Source organism: Cetorhinus maximus, chromosome 24 (genome assembly GCF_964194155.1).
Source record: "Cetorhinus maximus chromosome 24, sCetMax3.hap1.1, whole genome shotgun sequence".
Classification (NCBI taxonomy): domain Eukaryota; kingdom Metazoa; phylum Chordata; class Chondrichthyes; order Lamniformes; family Cetorhinidae; genus Cetorhinus; species Cetorhinus maximus.
The window spans coordinates 6,357,255-6,375,395 of record NC_135902.1 but is presented as its reverse complement, the minus strand read 5'-3'; the positions used below and the strand labels follow the sequence as shown (position 1 = coordinate 6,375,395).

Genomic DNA, 18,141 nt, shown 5'->3' with positions numbered 1-18,141 from the left:
TCAACTGAGCATGGATAAAACTGGGGAATGAGGTGTGCAGTCACAGAGACCACCCCCCCCATGGACCATGTCCAACCTGTCCCTGTGAGTGACCACCTTGGCTAGGAATGCGAACCTTATTAGATGATGAGAGCAGGCTTGTTTAGAATGCTCCCCACGCCTAAATATCCTTCTCAATACTCATTGCGGGCATGTGAAAAAATGGTCACTCAGGTGAATGGGTGGTCAGCACCATTGAAAATGAAACAACATCTTCAGGAGAGGAAGGGTGGAAAATCTCGGATTTCTTTAAATTGTTAGTCTTGTGCAAAAATGCTTTTAGAGCATCAGCTGTGGCTCAGTTGGTGGCATTTTCAACCCTGATTCACAAGGTTGTGGGTTCAAGCCCTACATCAGGGCTTGAGCACAAAAATCAAGGCTGATACTCAAGATGTCACAAAGCACTTTATGATCCATTGATTTTTGAAGTGCAGTGACTGTTGTAATGTAGGAAATGTAGCAGCCAATATATTCTCAGCAAACTCCCACAAACAGCAGTGTGATAATGACCAGGAAATTCGTTTGGGGTCTTTTATGATGTTGATTGAAAGATAAATATTGGCCAGGACACCAACTCCTCTGATGTTATTCGAATTGGTGCGTTGGGATCTTTTACATCCACCCAAGCAGGCAGGTAGGGCCTCAGTTTAAAAAAGACAGCACCTCTGACAGTATGGCACTCCCTCAGTGCTGCACTGGAGTGTCAGCCTTGATTTTTGTAAGGTCAGGCGAGACAGGCTTGGAAAAAAAATCCACCTAAGTAATTGGGCATGGAGTGGCAGTCCGATGCTGATTGACACTCTGAGGAAGTTACGGCCCAGTATATATACTTAACTGTGTGCAGCTTGGTGTAAGAAATAAACAGCCAGGTTCCTTAAGTTTTTTTTTATTCGTTCATGGGATGTAGGCAGTACTGGCTAGGCCAGTGTTTATTGCCCATCCCTGTTTGTTCAGGGGGCATTTAAGAGTCAACCACATTGCTGTGGGTCTGGAGTCACATGTCGGCCAGAGCAGGTAAGGGCAGCAGATTTCCTTCCCTAAAGGACATTAGTGAACCAGATGAAATTTTAATGCAATCGGCAATGGTCGTCATCAGACTTTTAATTCCAGATTTTTATTGAATTCAAATTTCACTATCTGCTGTGGTGGGATTTGAACACAGGCCCCCAAAGCATTACCCTGAGTCTCTAGAATATTAGTCCTGTGACAATACCATTATACCACCACCAAGTAAAAAGTTAGTTTTATTGCTAAAACTCACTTTGGCAAAGATTAACAAAAGTTTTAAAATGTACAAATATGTCCAACTACCCCCACTAGTACAGAATCAACACACACACAATCCCTCCAAGTATGCAAAAAAAATCCCTGCAGAGTATCAGATCTTAAAAACTTGGCCGAGTAACTAATAAAGTCAGAAAAAAGTTTATTCATAGATTGTCCAGATGCTTGTTTACAGCTGAAGTGTCACTTTCCATAGTAGCTGCTGGTACTTGGATTTTCTCACTGGAGCAGTCGGTCTGTAGTCATAGCTAGTTGATTCTCTTTTCTCTTGGATACAGTGATGTTTATTCAGAATTCTCTTTTAAGAACTCTCGATTTGCAGCAATAAGATCTTCTGATGGGTTTTGCAAATCACAAACAGCTCAGCTTTGATGAGAGATGTTTTAGAAGAAAGAGATAGGGAATAAGCCCCTTCTAACCTTGTGGCAGTCCATCTGAATGTTAGTTGAAATCCAGTATATTTTACACCCAAGAGCTGGGTCATGTGATCTCTCTCAGAGCTCTGTAGACCCGGTGTCTTCAAAAATCAGCTAGTGTCCTTCACAAATGCAACACAGTAGTTGCAGTACGTCTGCCCTTTACTTAGAAAAAGTGTTCTTCTCAAAATGTCGTATGTGTGTCCAGCCTATGACATTTATAAATTAATATTTTATATAACACATCTTCAAAACACCATGATTCCCATTGCTCTCCCAAGGAGTAAAAAAAAGCTCCAGATTTGTCCCACCTGAGGACTTGATGGCCAAGGAGTGTATTCATAACGTGGCCAAGCAGATCTCCAATGGCAGGTTGTACTAGCGAGAGAGATTCCTGATCAGCCAAGTGATGGAAAGAAAATTAGAGCCTCTGTCATCACTATCCATAGCTCTGGCCTATAACATGCGTGTAAAAAGAGCACATTCACGGAATCATAGAATTGTCACAGCACAGAAGGAGGCCATTTGGCCTGTTGTGTCTGGATTACCTCTTAATGATCAGTGTACTGAGTGCCACTTCCCCTGCATGCTCCCTGTAACCCCGCACATTCTTCCCTTTTGGATAATAATCCAAGTCCCTTTTGAATATTGACCCTGCCTCCACCAGACACTCAGGTAGCACATTCCAGATCTTAGCCACTGACAGTGAAAAAGGTTTTTCCTTATCAAAAACAAAAATACCTGGAAAAACTCAGCAGGTCTGGCAGTATCTGTGGAGAGGAGCGCAGTTAACGTTTCGAGTCTGCATGACTCTTCAACAGAACAGAGTCATGCGGACTAGAAACGTTGACTGTGCTCCTCTCCACAGATGCTGCCAGACCTGCTGAGTTTTTCCAGGTATTTTTATTTTTGTTTTGGATTTCCAGCATCCGCAGTTTTTTGCTTTTATCTTATGTCGCTTTTGCTTCTTTTGCCAATGATCTTAAACGTGTGGCCTCTCATTCTCAATCCACAGCAACTTGGGCTCCAAGTGAACTGTAATAACCCCACCCCACTGCAGAGATTCACTGACTCAGACATTGAGCTGCAGTTTGTGTTGGCACCAGGAGGGGGCGTTTGAGCTGTTTCGGAAACGCGCTGCGCTCTTTCTGTCGCAGTGTGAGCACCGTCGGAGGGGGTGAGAGGTCAGAGCCAGGGCTCTGTTGCCAGGGCAGCGCCGGGAGGCCGGGTCTCGGGGTGCATTCGGTCCATGGCTTTCAGCGAGAGCCGGCCCGAAGCGGCCGAGGTGGAGCAGGATGAAGGGGCGGGCGGGGAGCCCGATCTCATCGCCAAAGCCAACTCGCTGCAGGCCTTCAGTGAGAGCGAGGAGGCCCGCGGCCTACTGCTGGGCCTGGGCGCGGCGGCCAGCGAGCCGGCTCACAGCGAGATGCTCAGCCAGAAATTCACCGGTAAGAGCGGGGCCGGGGATCCTGCTCTCCCTCCACCCGCAACGCCTCCGCCTCCAACCGACCGGAACCTCAGCCCGTCCCTTCCCGCAGCTTTTACACCGGGAGCCTCGGAAACTGCCCCACCCCCAGCCCCACCCCCAGCCCCACCCCCACCCCTAATGTCTGCCCCTCCCCCACCTGTCTGCTGTCTGCCCCTCCCCCACCTGTCTGCTGTCTGCCCCTCCCCTCCGCTCATGTCTGCACCTCTCTCCACCCCTCCCCATCCCTCCTCCTCTCCTCCTCCATTTGTCTGCCCTCACCCCCTCCTGTCTGCCCCTGCCCCACCCCCCCTCCTGTCTGCCCCTGCCCCACCCCCCCTCCTGTCTGCCCCTGCCCCACCCCCCCTCCTGTCTGCACCTCCCCCCGCTCAAGCCTGCATCTATCTCCCTCCCCCCTCCTCCCCTTCACCTCTCCTCCACTTGTCTGCCCCCACCCCCACCTGTCTGCCCCCACCCTCACATCATTGCATTTAGTAATTTGTGTATTTGTACTGCCAGATCCCTTTGCTCCTTTACTCCTTTAGATTCTTATTTTCTAAGTATTATGTGACCTCTTTATTTTTCTTAGTATGAGGTGATATATTTTGCTCCCTGTGTTGATTTTAAGCCAATTCTGTAGTTTATTAATAGTCTTCTCATAATTTGTTGTGGTCTTCCACAGTATTGACGATTCCCCTCAATTTGGTGTTGATCTCAAATTCAGAAATTGTACTTTGGATTCTAGAGTCTAAATCATTAATATAAAGTGCAAATGCCAGTTGTTCCAACAGTGATCTTTGTGGGATGCTACTTCCCACTCTCTGCTGCTCTCAGTAGATACCATTACCCCTAATCTCTGCTTTCTGTTTTGCAACCAGCCAGCTACCCATCCTGCTTCTTGGCCCCTGACTCCACATGCTCTGACCTTATTCATTAAGGCGATTATGTAGTATCTTCTCAAAGGGCTTTTGGAAATCTATATATATTACATATACTACATTATCCTTCTCTCTTCAAACAATTCTCTGAGTTTGCCAAGCAAGAACTGGAAAAAGTTAGAGATGTGACAAAGTTTTAAGCAAGTATGAGGTAGGGGAAGAGAGAAGAGAGCAAAGGAATGGTCTGATTGGGTGGTGGACAGGAGAGATTAAATGACAAAATGGATGATGTGTAAGGCAAAAGGAGAAGGTAAGGAACAAGTAACGGAACAAAAGATTGGTCTAGTGGAGGTGTAAATAGCAATAGCAGTATTATCACCAAAAGCTGCCAACTGAAAAACTGGGTGACAGTGATTGGAAGTTGGTGAGCTCAATGTTGAGTCTGGTATGCTGTGTATTGAACCTTTATTATCTTTTATATCTGTTCATATGGGTTCTATTTCTGCCTTACTGATGGCTGTTCATATGGGTTCTATTTCTGCCTTACTGATGTCTGTGTCACTCTTCAACTGCCAATATGCTGTTACGAGTAAATGCTCCACCTACCCTTATCCCCAATTTTCTCATTTAAGTATGCTGTACTTTGCAATGTTTACTTCTTAATTCTGATTTTTCTGTAGTCATGTCTCAGTAATCCTGACTATATCTGGTTCCTTGCAATGTATTATTGCCTCCAGTTCTCCTGTTTTATTATGGACATGATGCATTTCTGTACAGAGAGTTCAAATCATTTTTAGCAGCAAGTCCTCTTACTTTATATTTAATCATCATTTTATGCTCTTGTTCTTTAACTCCACTGAAAATTCCTACCCTTCCTTAGTTTAGTCTGTTCTATGTCTCTTTTCTTGTTCATTTATATTTAGACTTGTTTCATTTCTTGTATATTCCTCCTGCCAAATTACTGGTTTAAATGACATAAGACATCAGAAAAACATTTTACAGAATTGTTACAGCATAGACGGAAGCCATTCAGCATTGAGTTCTATAGCTGTCACATGAAACCAGCAACTAAGGACAGTTACAAAATTCCACGATAAATTAGGCACGATATGCATCAAGATTTAAAAAATTTTTTTACTGCCTTTTTAACATTGGTGGAGGGTGTTATTAGCTCCATATCCTCAATGTGTAATGACACTTACAGATAAGCATTAGTTGTTTACAACTGGAGTTTGCAATCTTTGAGAAAGAAAAAGTGCAATATGACCTTTGGTGCTGGCTTCACAGCCCAGATGTGTTAGTATATTCTGGATTGATGGACACCTAAAATACTTTGCATCAAAACAAAAGTGGCAGTAAAGACGATGTTGGCAGTAGATGACATTATACAGCTTCGATGTTATCTGCTGTGTTAAAATAAAGGAATGGTTTTGCAGTCCTGACACGAACATAGGAGAAACAAAAATGACTGTCATAAGCAGCTCATGAGAACCTTGTTTATAAATTGTATTGCCTACTTACAAATATTGTTCTGGTGACAACTGCTAAATATCATTGCAGTAGTTTTCCTTGCTGGGACTGTTTCATGGGCAGCAGCTTATGTCCTGCTTACTTGGGGCAGTAAACAATGACCTGCACTTTTATAGTAGATAAGCTCATCCCAAATCCTACATATTTGTCACTTTTGCTGTCTTTCCTACATCTGTCACAAACTAACAGTGACATGGTGAGCATTATGTCAGCAGTGTGTTAGGCATGATGACATCAGACAAACTAACATCCCACAGCTGCTTTGCCCAAAATGGTGGACTTGGGGATACAGGGTGAGGAGTTCTAAGATTTGAAAAGAAAATGTATAGATCTTTCTTCAGTAACAGTAACAGTTCTGAATTATAGATGGAACTTACCACCAATTCATTAGAATCAAATGGTAGTTACAGATGATTGCTGCTTTAAAATTGGAGAGGAAAACTGGTCTAATATGTACCTTGTTTACATTCAAAACCTTCCAAGTGCACTGGACACTTAAAAATTTACCTAATTTTACCTGACCAGGAATAATTTGTCACTTTTTTTCAATTGATACTAGATATTTCCAGGATTTTCTGTTTTACTTTAAAATTTTTAGTTTTCTGTTGTATTGTTGCTTTTTGATTTATGCTTTTAACCTCTTGTAAATTTGGCACTAGTTTGCATTATTATTAGTTAGTAGGTACTGTTGTAGTCAAAAGCTGCGACGTACACTGTCACAGAATGTACTACAGTTCTTGTATCTTGTATGTAAGGCTGCTTTGATCTCATTGTGCCAGCCCTTCCACAGAAGTTGCTTTTTGTAACATGAGCTCATTCCAAAGGAAGTGCACTGTTCACTTGAGAGTTGGGGTGCTCGGCAAGTGGCATGAATGGGACAGCTACGCTTTTGACAACATACTTGTATATAAGAATTTAAACCTTTCTAACTGTGAATGTCACTCTATAACTGAGGGGATACCTTGTCACATTAAGCACACTTATCTAATTGCTCGTCTTTGATTAGGAATTTGCATTGTAGTGATTGATTTAAGGATGCGTGTCTGCAAACCTAATGTCGGAACTTCATTAAAATTGTTTGGGAGTGCAATTTGTGTGCAAACATTTTTGGTATAATTCTCTGTTGCCAGTAACTAACATAAATAAAACAAACCTAGTTGGATGTGTGACACATTAAACAAAAACAAGCATTGCTGGATGCAGTTTGTCAGGCCACAGAAATATTTACAAATATTTATATTTTCAAATGATTTGAAACATTGAAACCCCCTGTGATTCTGTCTCTTCAAATGCTTTGAACTGCATGAAATAAAGAATAATATTAAAATAAACTTGCTTTCATATGTGCTTTGCGTTTCAAACATTGGTTAGGAGTGAAATTAAACCAACAATTTTTTATTTTACTCAAATTTACTGCAATCAAGACATCAATTCAACAATGGCCCAAATATTCCAATCAGGATTGGAACCCCTATTTCTGACCCAGGTCAGACAAAAATAATATGCACTTAACTTCCTCTGATTTTTTTTGGCCAATCTTCTGATGGAGGATCCTGTATAACTGACCCAGTGCAGCAAAGCTCGCAGGCAGCAGCGGAGAGAATCCGCACAGAAGCCATGCTCCCTTTTTATGGCACTAGCTGCAGTCAGTATTCCAGTAAGTACAGGGTTTAAATGCCCCAAAGCTTCTTTGAAAAACTATGGAGAGAAGATAAGTGTATAAGGGAGTAGGGTGGGTAAGCGGGTATGGGGGTGGGGTGGGTATGGGGTAGGGTGAATGTGGGTGGGGAAATTTGCCATCTTTACCCAGTCTGGCACAGGAAGAATTCACTGCCCTTTTTTAGGGAATACCCACCTGCCACCCCACCAACCTGCCATATTTCAGTAAGTAAAGCATTTAAATGCCTCAAAGCTTCCTTGAAAAACTATGGAGAGAGGTGAGTGTGTAAGGGGGTATGGTGAAAGGTGGGTGGGGTGGTAGGTGGGTAGCCTCTAACTCTGAGTTGGAGACTTCGGACGGTTCCAAATTATTTACCTAGTCTGAATAGCCCCCTGGACCTACCTACCCACTCAGCCACCTACCACCTCACCCACCTGCCACCAAACTCATGTGCCACCCTGTGACCCCATCCACCTTTCACCCTACCCCTCCACCGGCCACCCCAGTCACCTTTCACCCTAACCCTATACCCACCCCACACCATACCCATACCTACCCTACCCCTTACACATTTGCCCACCCTACCCCCTTACACACTTGCCTACCCTACCCCCTTACACACTTAGTGTCTCTCCATCATTTTTCAAAGAAGCTTTGGGGCATTTGAACTTTACCGGAATACGGCAGCTAGTGCTATAGACAGTTTTGGAGCTCCTGGGGGGGCAGGGGAATTGCCCACGAGCAGTTCAAACTTCCTGTGCACTTCCCATGGAGTCCTTGCATTTGGACATCCAAGAACTCCCGTAGCGCATCTTGAGGGGGGAATGTCTGGTTGGCAACTATCCGGAGACTGGAAGATCTGGGCCAGTAAATCTTTAGCCAGATTCTCTGAAATTGACTGTAATGAATGTTGGAGCAAGTATTGCCAAACCTTAGAATGGTTTCCAGTTTAAAAATCATTGAAAAAAATTTTTTCTTGCATTTTACTAAGCTTGTTGATCATCAAATTCTCATATTTCTATAAATTTTTAATGTAGTTTTGTTTTTTCCCTGTACTTCTCACATGAATTATTGTCCATGTACAGCTTCTGTCAACCTGAGGGAATGCCCCATTTCCATAAATTCCATCAATTTTGTTCCATGATCGAGGTTCGGGCTCGACTTGAGGGCTTAAGCTTAATCTAAAATTGATATTACAATACAGTACTGAGTGAAAGCTGCATCGCGGGAGGTGCCGTCTTCTGGGCAAGAACTAAACTGAGACCCAGTCTGTTTGTACACAAACAACCGGTGGCACTATTTGAAAAAGAGCAGTGAATTCTTCCAGTGCCATTGCCAATACTCCTCCCTCAACCAATGCCTCCAACAATAGCATAACAAAGCATTCTTTTGTCTTGCTGTTTCTGTGAGCTTCCTGTGTGTACGTTGAGTGCTGCATTTGTCCCCATAACAGTGGCTTCATAAGTACTTTACTGGTTGTGATTTGCTGAGGATGTGATATATATAATGTTGTATAAATTTGCAGCAAGATGGTGGCGTAGTGGTAATGTCACTGGACTGATAATCCAGAGGCCCAAGCTAATGTCTGGGGACACGGGAAGGAAATTCGCCATCCTTATCCAGTCTGGTCTATATGTGACTCCATACCCACGGCCTTAACTGCCTTCTGAAATGGCCTAGCAAACCAATCAGTTCAAGGGCAATTAGGGATGGGCCACAAATGCTGGCCTTGCCAGTGATGCCCACATCGATTGAAAGAATAAAGTAAAAAATAAATGGAACTTATTTTTTCAGACTTGGCCTAGCTGTGTAGGATGGTGGTCAGTATTTCATCCTCTGAAATGAACTGGTTTGTGATGACTTTGTGTTCCATCCAGTGAATTTACAAGGCCAAGTCAATTGGTACACAGCTATGAAAGAAGAAAGATTTGCATTTTATTTTTACATCTGTTATGACCCCAGGATGTCCCACTGCACGTTATAGCCAAAGAAGTAATTTTTAGATGTACTGTAGTCATGTTGGAAGCACGGCAGCCAATATGTGCACAGCAAGGTCCTACAAACAGGAGCATGACAATAACCAGACAACGTCGCAACTCCAAGGCTCAAAGTCACACAGATCTGGGCGGAGGTGCTGCAAGGCCAGCATTGTAACTGTTCATGAAAAATATGTTTTTCATCCTGATACTAATGTCTGGATATTGAATAACCAAACATATTTTGCCCACTAATAGATTTTTCTTCCTTGTTCTAGTCATAATGGATAAATACCAGGAACAACCTCATCTGCTGGATCCACATCTGGGTAAGATGATTTATGTTTGAAAGGACTACATTCTCCTAGTCTGTGGATAAGGACAAGATAGTATACATGTTATAGATTCCAGCATAAACAGACAACCTTTCTATTTGTTGTTTGTACTGGCACAGACGCAACGTGATGAATGGCTTTTTCTGTGCTTTAAATTTATATGATTCTACATTGTCACAATGACAGAAGAAAACACAAGTATTTGAGGGGAATGGCTCCATAGACATGTCATTGTTTTGACATCCGAAATACAGTGATAAATATTAGCTTGAACTTGTTTTCAAATAAGAATCTTATATCTCAGAGGGAGACCATTTGACCCGTTGTGCCTGGATTGATTCTTTAAACAGTGTGTCTCCTGCCAATGCAATATGGCCACGCAAGATGGCTGCCGATACCTGTCTGCCATGCGCACTGGTTGGTACTTGTGCAGACATCCACTGACATCACTGCTGGAGTCGGCAGCCTGAAACTCAGACTGCCGGAGAAGGGGGAAGAATGAGGAGAGGCAATATAGTCCAACAGTCACAGCAATCTAAAATCCACTTAAATTACTGTCTGTACGGTGCAGTGCGGCTCCAGGAAGCTGAGCAGGGGCGAGCGCAGCCTCAGTAGCACCGAGTCTTACATTATGTAGAGGGGCATAGCTTTGAAACACTGACCAACATGACTGCAGTAAAATATCCCATGAGGAAAAGATTTTAGATTCCCAACTGCAAATCCTTCCCTGTATTAGGAGTTTCCAAAATCCATCAGTCAGTCCAAGATAGGAAGTCACATCATTCTGTCTTCTTGCTGCCAGGTACAGTGATGACCATGCATATGCCCTGCATATTGCCCCCTATAAAGATGGTGGCCGTTAATCTGGACCTACAATTGTGCACGCATGGCATTGGCAGCAAACACAGTCTTCTTTTAAACAGTTGTCCAATTTAGGTCCACATCCCAGTCTTTTCCCTGTAAATTTGTCCTTTTCAAGTGTGTCCAATTGCCTTTTGAAAGTTTCTGTGGAATATGTTTCCAACATTCTTCCAGGTAATGCATTAAGCTTGATTTGTATTTCAGTATTTGTGTGTTAAGAAAAAGTCAAGTTGAATTTTAGTTTTTCTTTAAAAGTGCCTGCATTTCTAATGAATTTTATGACCCTAAGACAAGTTAAGCAAACATGAGAGTAGAAACAATTGTGCTGTTGCCAAGCAACAGGGTCCAGAGAGGCAGGCCCCTCCCACACTTGCTTAGCAATAACCTGCTCACTGATGCCCAGGTTGGGTTCCGCCAGGGCCACTCAGCTCCTGACCTCATTACAGCCTTGGTTTAAACAGGGACAAAAGAGCTGAACTCCCGAGGTGGGAAGTGAGTGACTGCCCTTGACATCAAAGCCGCATTTGACCGAATATGGCATCAAGGAGCACGAGCAAAACTGGAGCCAATGGGAATCAGAGGGAAAACTCTCCGCTGGTTGAGTCATACCTAGCACAAAGGAAGATGGTTGTGGCTGTTGGAGGTCAATCATCTCAGCTCCAGGACATCACTGCAGGAATGCCTCAGGGTATTGACCTCGGCCCAGCCATCTTCAGCTGCTTCATCAATGACCTTCCTTCCATCATAAGGTCAGAAGTGGGGATGTTTGCTGATGATTGCACAATGTTTAGCACCTTTCACAACTCCAAGATACGGAAACAGTCCATGTCCAAATGCAGCAAAACTGGGACAATATCCAGGCTTGGGCTGACAAGTGGCAAGTAACATTCACAGCACACAAGTGCCAGGCAATGACCATCTCCAACAAGAAAGAATTTAACCATTGCCCCTTGATGTTCAATGGCACTACCATCACTGAATCCCCCACTATCAACATCCTGGGGGGGGTTATCATTGACCAGAAATTGAACTGGACTAGCTATATAAATACTGTGGCTACAATAGCAGGTCAGAGGCTAGGGATTGTGTGACGAGTTACTCATCTCCTGACTCCGCAAAGCCTGTCCACCATCTACAAGGCACTAGTCAGGAGTGTGATGGAATACTCCCCACTTGCCTGGATGAATGCAGCTCCCACAACACTCAAGAAACTTGACACCGTCCAGGACAAAGCAGCCCGCTTGATTGGCGCCGCATCCACAAACATCCACTCCCTCCACCACTGACGCACAGTAGCAGCAGTGTGTGTACCATCTACAAGATGCACTGCAGCAATTCACCAAGGCTCCTTAAACAGCACCTTCTGAACCCACGACCGCTACCACCTAGAAGGACAAGGCCAGCGGATAGTTGGGAACACCACCACCTGGAAGTTCCCCTCCCAAGTCACTCACCATCCTGACTTGGAAATATATCGCCGTTCTTTCACTGGGTCAAAATCCTGGAACTCCTTTCCCAATAGCACTGTGGATGTACCTACACCACATGGACTGCAGCGGTTCAAGAAGGCAGTACAGGCCGGACATGAAAAGGGACAGATAGTAGGTACAAGCTAAAAAAGAAAAAGTCTCCAAATCCAGGGGAGTAGAACAGGATAGATCAAAAGTAGACTTTCTAGTCAAAGGAAGACAGGAACGTGGAAAAGGTTCTGTTAGGTGAAGTTAAGAGTGAAGAGCAGAGAAAGGCTTCAAGCTTAAAGAAACAAATGCTGCAGGAAGCAGATTTAAAGTGATATAAAGGCCTGTGGAGGCCAGAATATCCAGAGACAGCTGAATATCTGTAACTTTTACTATGGGCATGTGAAGCAGTGGTGTACTTTTGACAGCTGAGTCGGTGAGAGTGAGTGCGTGGAAGAAGGTTTGAATGCATGTGGTGACCCAGGGGAGAGGAACTTTGGAAAGAGAGTTTGAAGCCCTGGAGGTGAACCCTTGCAGGTGTCTGTGAGAAAGCATTGGTTTGGGAGAAGATTCCAAAATGAGTTGTTGGAGAGTGGAGATTGGAAATCCTCGTGTGAAAGATGGCGTTCAGTGAGACTGGTTGGCTCACAGCGACAAGCGTCTGGGGTGGAGTTTAGGAGAGATCCATAGCATCTATCTGGTGGCATCTGTCACTTGGTTTCAGAGTGTAGTGTGTCTGACCACAGATCACCTATTGGTTTACATGGACTGTGTACTTACTGTGAACGTTGGAGTACAAGATAGCTTTTGTAACTTGTATTATCCTTGCAAATCTGTATATACCTGTAAAGGTATAGTTGTGGGTGAAGGAGTATTGTAATATAGTTCATAATTTCTTGTTAAATAAATGTTTTATTCTTTTGTTAAATGTTCATTAGCTGACTCCGGTGACTCTGTTCAGTAGCCATTCCACATATCTAAACAAACAAATAAAAGTTAGGATCTATCAACCCGGGTTCCACCGTGGGACCAGGCTTGTCCAGTTGTAACATTAGCTGGGATCATAACACTGAATTAGTTTGTGTCAAAGCCAGCAGCGTGATTCAGTAAGTATCTGAGTGAGTGAGCCAAGCAGTTTGCAAATGTCAGAAGTCATAACTAGAATATGATCTTTCTCACATGTGGAGTTATTTATTGTATTTTGTTAGTGGTAATGATATGTTTGGTCATGCAGTTAAGTTAGTGTAAACAAGTTATAAATATTAGTTAGCTTTGTGTCTGCACCCTACTTGTCCAGCAATCCATGTCTGTCATCTTGAAAAATCTCCTGTGCAAGCGAGCTAAAATTTGATCACTTTTTTTCCATACCAGGTTTACAATTCTTGGTTTGGTTAATTGCTTTCATTAAATCCCAAAAATCTTAGTTAAAACAGGGTCTTACTGCTTTCTGTTGGTTCAATCCCGTGGGCTGGATTTTGCAATCAGCAGCGAAGCATTGGTGTTTGCTTCTAACCTCAAAGAAAGCCGCCCATAGGCGTAGATTTTCCCTGATATCAGTTTATTTCTTGAACCAAGTCAAAGGGATCTCCAGGCATCCAGCAGCAGTGATGTCATTATAAATAAGCAATCACATTGAAGTACTCTCGCTGACAAACCAAGAAGTAAAAAGCACTGAATCCCATCACTTTTAATTTAAAATTTTTACAGATAAAGAAAGAAATGTTTGGGACATACACATGGCATTAAGGTATAGGATAAATATAATAAAATTTTTAAAAATCTGGAATTTCTTATCATAATGGGGAAATTTGACTTTTAACAAATATAAGATTAATCATTCAGGGCCAGTAATACAGTTTAGCAGTAATTATGAATATAATCTACCATTAAAACTGTTACACCTCTCCCAACAAGGTGCACGTTTTATAGTGAAACTAAGTGGAAGTTCTCGTTAGTTTAGTGTTTTCCAATTGATTGCAGTCTGGGTGGATTTCAACAGCACACCTTCTAGAGAAGCATAGAATCACTGACAGCAACTTGTGGATTTCTGCATTTTACTGTACATATGCGGACCCCAGAAGTTGCTGTCGGCTTCTGAGGAGTACTGACAGTGAACGCTGACAGTTTAACTGGCATTACTATCGTAAAGTCCGGACCCATATATTTAGCTGCTGAACTAAAGTACACTCATATACCTTTTAATGCACACAGTCAATTTAATATATTCCAGTACTGCTGTAGTCTTCTAGCATAGCTGTCAGCCTTTTTGTTAACGCTTATTTTGATTGTTTTACTTTTTTGCATAACTGTGAGAAAGGAAAGGGAGTTTAAAAACTGGAAATGACCATGAATAAATATTGTACTCGGATACAATCTTCATTCCTTTAGAATGCCACTGGCATTGAATTAACTTGTTTAAAAAATGTAATTAACTTGTGTTTGCAAGGATCCTCTGAGCCACAAAGTTCTCCATTTCTGTTCTTGGCTCCATTGTGTGACTGACCATCAGGAACTGCAATTAGGTGGGGCAAGTGTTTTCCCAGAGATCAGACTGCTAACTGCTGTTTGGTGCTGTAGCTCATGAATTGTATGAAACTCTCTAAACCTCCTTAGTTCAGTCCTGTGACGATGGTGGGAGTAACGAATGCACTAAGCTACAGACTGAATAAAAAATGTACTTCGACATGCTTTGTCTGCCAGTTTCTAAATTAAAGTAATACTTTTTGCAGTCTAATGTCGCTGAAGCTCTTCACATTCAAACCCTTTAAATTTAATTTGCTTAACCCCTAGATGTTGGCAATTTCTGGAAGATGATGTTTCCCGAGACCAGTTAATTCTATTGTTTTCAGTTAATGCATTGCGGCACTCAAGTAGATATTAATGCTAATAAGATAGTCAATTAGGAAATGGTGCATTACTGCCATGTGTACCTCAAGTAACTAATTTAAATTGAAACACAATTTTACGTGAAAATAAAAACAAGTTTTTTGTGCTTACTTTGTTTCTTTTTTCCTTCTTCCCTATTTCTTTTTTCTATCAATTCAAACTCTTCTATCTGTTCTGATTATCGTCTCCTTTATCTTTTCATGTGAAGTGCTTTTCGTACCCTATGGTACCAATACTTTGGAGGACTTTTTGCAATAAGAAAAAAGGCTGTTTTGTAAACTAACTTTAAGGCTGCTCTTTCAGTCAGTGGAAAGCCTTGTTGTTGAACGTTGACAATATTACCATATCATAGATACAACCAGATTGATATTAGATGTGAAAATTGCATAACCTCATCAATGGTATCTGGAGGGTTAACTTCAAACAACCTTAATTTATTCTCAACTAAAAATTGATCTGGGCAGAAAATTACTTAATTTGATTTCAGGTTCTCCCTTAAATTGATATTGCTTGTCCATGAATACTAACTTGTCATCTTAATATCTTAAAGCTGCACTTAGATTTAAAGCAAACCACATTAGAGTTCTCTCATGATGCATTACATGTTTTTTAAAAAATGGGTGAAACTATTTACTGATGTGAGAATGTTTGGGAAATGCTAATTTTGGTTTGAAATGATTGGCTGCAGAATCATAGCATTCTGAATGTCCTTTGAGGCAGTTTGAATACAGATATAATGTATGTAATGTTACCATTTGTCTTTATTTATAGCTGAGTTGCTTATGAGTTCTCTCAAGATGTAAATTGACAAAAATTCAATGTTTTTGATTGTCAACCCTTCTTCATGTCTTGGGAAAGTTGAACTTTAGCAGGAACCTGTTTTATGATAATATAAAGGATATATTGCTGTCCTTGTGATGGATCTCTCCATACAACTTTATTTTGTAACTCTCCTAGAATGGATGCTGAATATTCTACTGGACATAGTGCGCAGTGAGCATTCTCCTTCATCTCTTGTACATCTTGCATTCAAATTCCTTTATCTCATCTCAAAGGTATTCTGCATAAAATATTCACTTAAAGATTTATTCACTTAAAGATTTATACATCAATAAATCTGTTTATGTATTACTTAACAAGCCGATGTTGGAATAGCAAAATTTTTTTGCCATTGCAGGTGCGTGGCTATAAATATTTTCTGAGATTGTTCCCTCATGAAGTCGTGGATTTGCACCCAGTCTTGAATTTACTCACTCAGCAAGACCCAAAAGACTGTGATGTAAGTAGAGAGTCACAATTCAGAAATTTGTGGACTGTTGTTACAGAAAGGATTTGGATAAACAATGACTTGTAACATGTATTTTGTAAAAAAAAAACAATCTGTGTTCTTAGGAGTTGGGGAAAAAAAAGTCACCGAAATCATGGGCTGTTGAAAAGCCAAACACAAGTTTCCCGGCAAATGAACACAGTCATTCATTAGTTTCTCTTGGCAGTTAGAAAATGTCCCTTGCGAACTCTGTTCCCCAGGGGAATGTGGCAGGTTGGGTCCAAATTGGCTCAGTGACACGAAACAAAGGATAATGATTGACGTATGTTTCAGTGAATGGAAAGTGGATTCCAGTGGCGTTCCACAGAGCTCAGTGTTGGGTCTCCTGTTGTTTGCGGTATCTATTAATGATTTTCAATTAAATGTGAGAGGCATGATTGGGAAATTTGTAGATGACACAAAAATCGGCCGTGTAGTTGATAGTGAAGAGGATAGCTGTTGTCTCCAGAATTGTATCAATGATTTGAGTGGCAAATTGAATTTAATCTGAAGAAGTGTGAGGTAATGCATTTTGGGAGGGCAAACAAAACAAGGGAATACACAATAAACGGGAGGATTTTGAGAGGGGTAGAGGAAGTGAGAGACATTGGAGAGCATGTCCACAGGTCCCTGAAGGTGGCAGGACAGGTGGATAAGGTGGTAAAGAAAGCATATGGAATACTTTCCTTTATTGGATGAGGCATAGAATACAAAAGCAGGGATGTAATGCTGGAACTGTATAAAACGCTGGTGAGACCACAGCTGGAATTTTGCATACAGTTCTGGTCACCACATTACAGGAAGGACATAATTGCTACAGAGGAGATTTACAAGAATGTTGCCAGGGCTGAAAAATTGGAGTTATGAGGAAAGATTAGGTAGGTTGAGGTTGTTTTCCTTAGAACAGAGGAGGCTGAGGGATGACCTAACTGAGGTGTCCAAAATTATAAGGGGCTGAGATAGAGTAGACAGGGAAGATGTGTTTCCCCTAGTGGAGAGGTCAATTACCAGCTGGCACAGATTGAAGGTGTTAGGTAGAAGGATTAGAGAGGATATCAGGGAAAACGTTTTCACCCAGAGGATGCCTGGTGTCTGGAATTTGCTGCCCAGATTGGTGGTTGAGGCAGCGATGCTTAACTCATTTAAAAGGTACCTGGATCTACACCTGAAGTGCTGTAAGGTTACGGAACGGGTGCTTGAAGGTGGGATTAGAATGGGCGGCTTGTCACCTAGCCACCGATGCCTGCATCCCATGAACAAATAAAGAAAAAGGCCTGGTGGCGAGAGTCATGAGGAAAACCTAAGGGGCAATAATCTGGAAGGTAAGCTGATTGATGAGCTGTGCAATTTCAGCCATCTTATGTGGAGTGAAAATGTTGCTGGAGAGAACCTCAGGAAAGAGGGGAAACGCAGAGCAATCAGAATAACTTGGATACTTTCCTGCAATTTCCTATTATTTGCTATTGAGGAATAGATCCCTTCAATATAGCATGTAATTGAGGAACTTCTGTATGCAAAAGGTGATTAATTACACCCTCATCCTCCCCTTGTTTTTTGTATTGAAAACCCATTTTTTTAAATTTTACCATGTACAGGTTTCTTGTATTTGGTACAACGGTGAAGTAATTAGAATTGCGGAAGCACAAGAGGCCAGATTTAGAGGAGTGCAGATATCTCAGAGGAATATGGGGCAGGTGTATGTTACAGAGGTAGGGAGGGGTGAGGCCATGTAGGGACTTGAAAACAAGGATGAGAACTTTAACGTCAAGATGTTGCTTGAACAGGAGCCAATGTAGGTCAGTGAGTACAGGGGTGATATGAGAATGGGACTTGCTGCAAGCTAAGAGTTTTGGATGCCCTCATGTTTTTTATGGAGGGTAGAATGGGAGACCAGCCTGGAGTGTGTTGGAATAGTTAAGCCCAGGTGTAATGAAGACTTGAAAGAGCATTTCAGCAGCAGGTTTTCTGAGAGGGATGGGTGACATTATGGAAGTGGAGAAGGTGATCTTAGTGATGGCACGGATATGAGGTAGGAAGCTCAACTTGGG

General features: G+C 42.2%; 1 protein-coding gene across 1 annotated transcript in view; it reads left to right on the top strand.

Annotated features, from left to right (window-relative positions):
* The first annotated feature begins 2,894 nt into the window (after positions 1-2,894).
* The window catches only part of tbcd (tubulin folding cofactor D), a 270,699-nt gene continuing 255,452 nt past the window's right edge, over positions 2,895-18,141 (top strand). The window contains exons 1-4 of the mRNA XM_078570695.1: positions 2,895-3,187; positions 9,527-9,577; positions 15,745-15,842; positions 15,965-16,066. Of these exons, the coding sequence (XP_078426821.1) occupies positions 2,989-3,187; positions 9,527-9,577; positions 15,745-15,842; positions 15,965-16,066 (450 nt within the window). The 5' untranslated portion in view covers positions 2,895-2,988. The remainder of the gene's footprint in view (positions 3,188-9,526; positions 9,578-15,744; positions 15,843-15,964; positions 16,067-18,141) is intronic.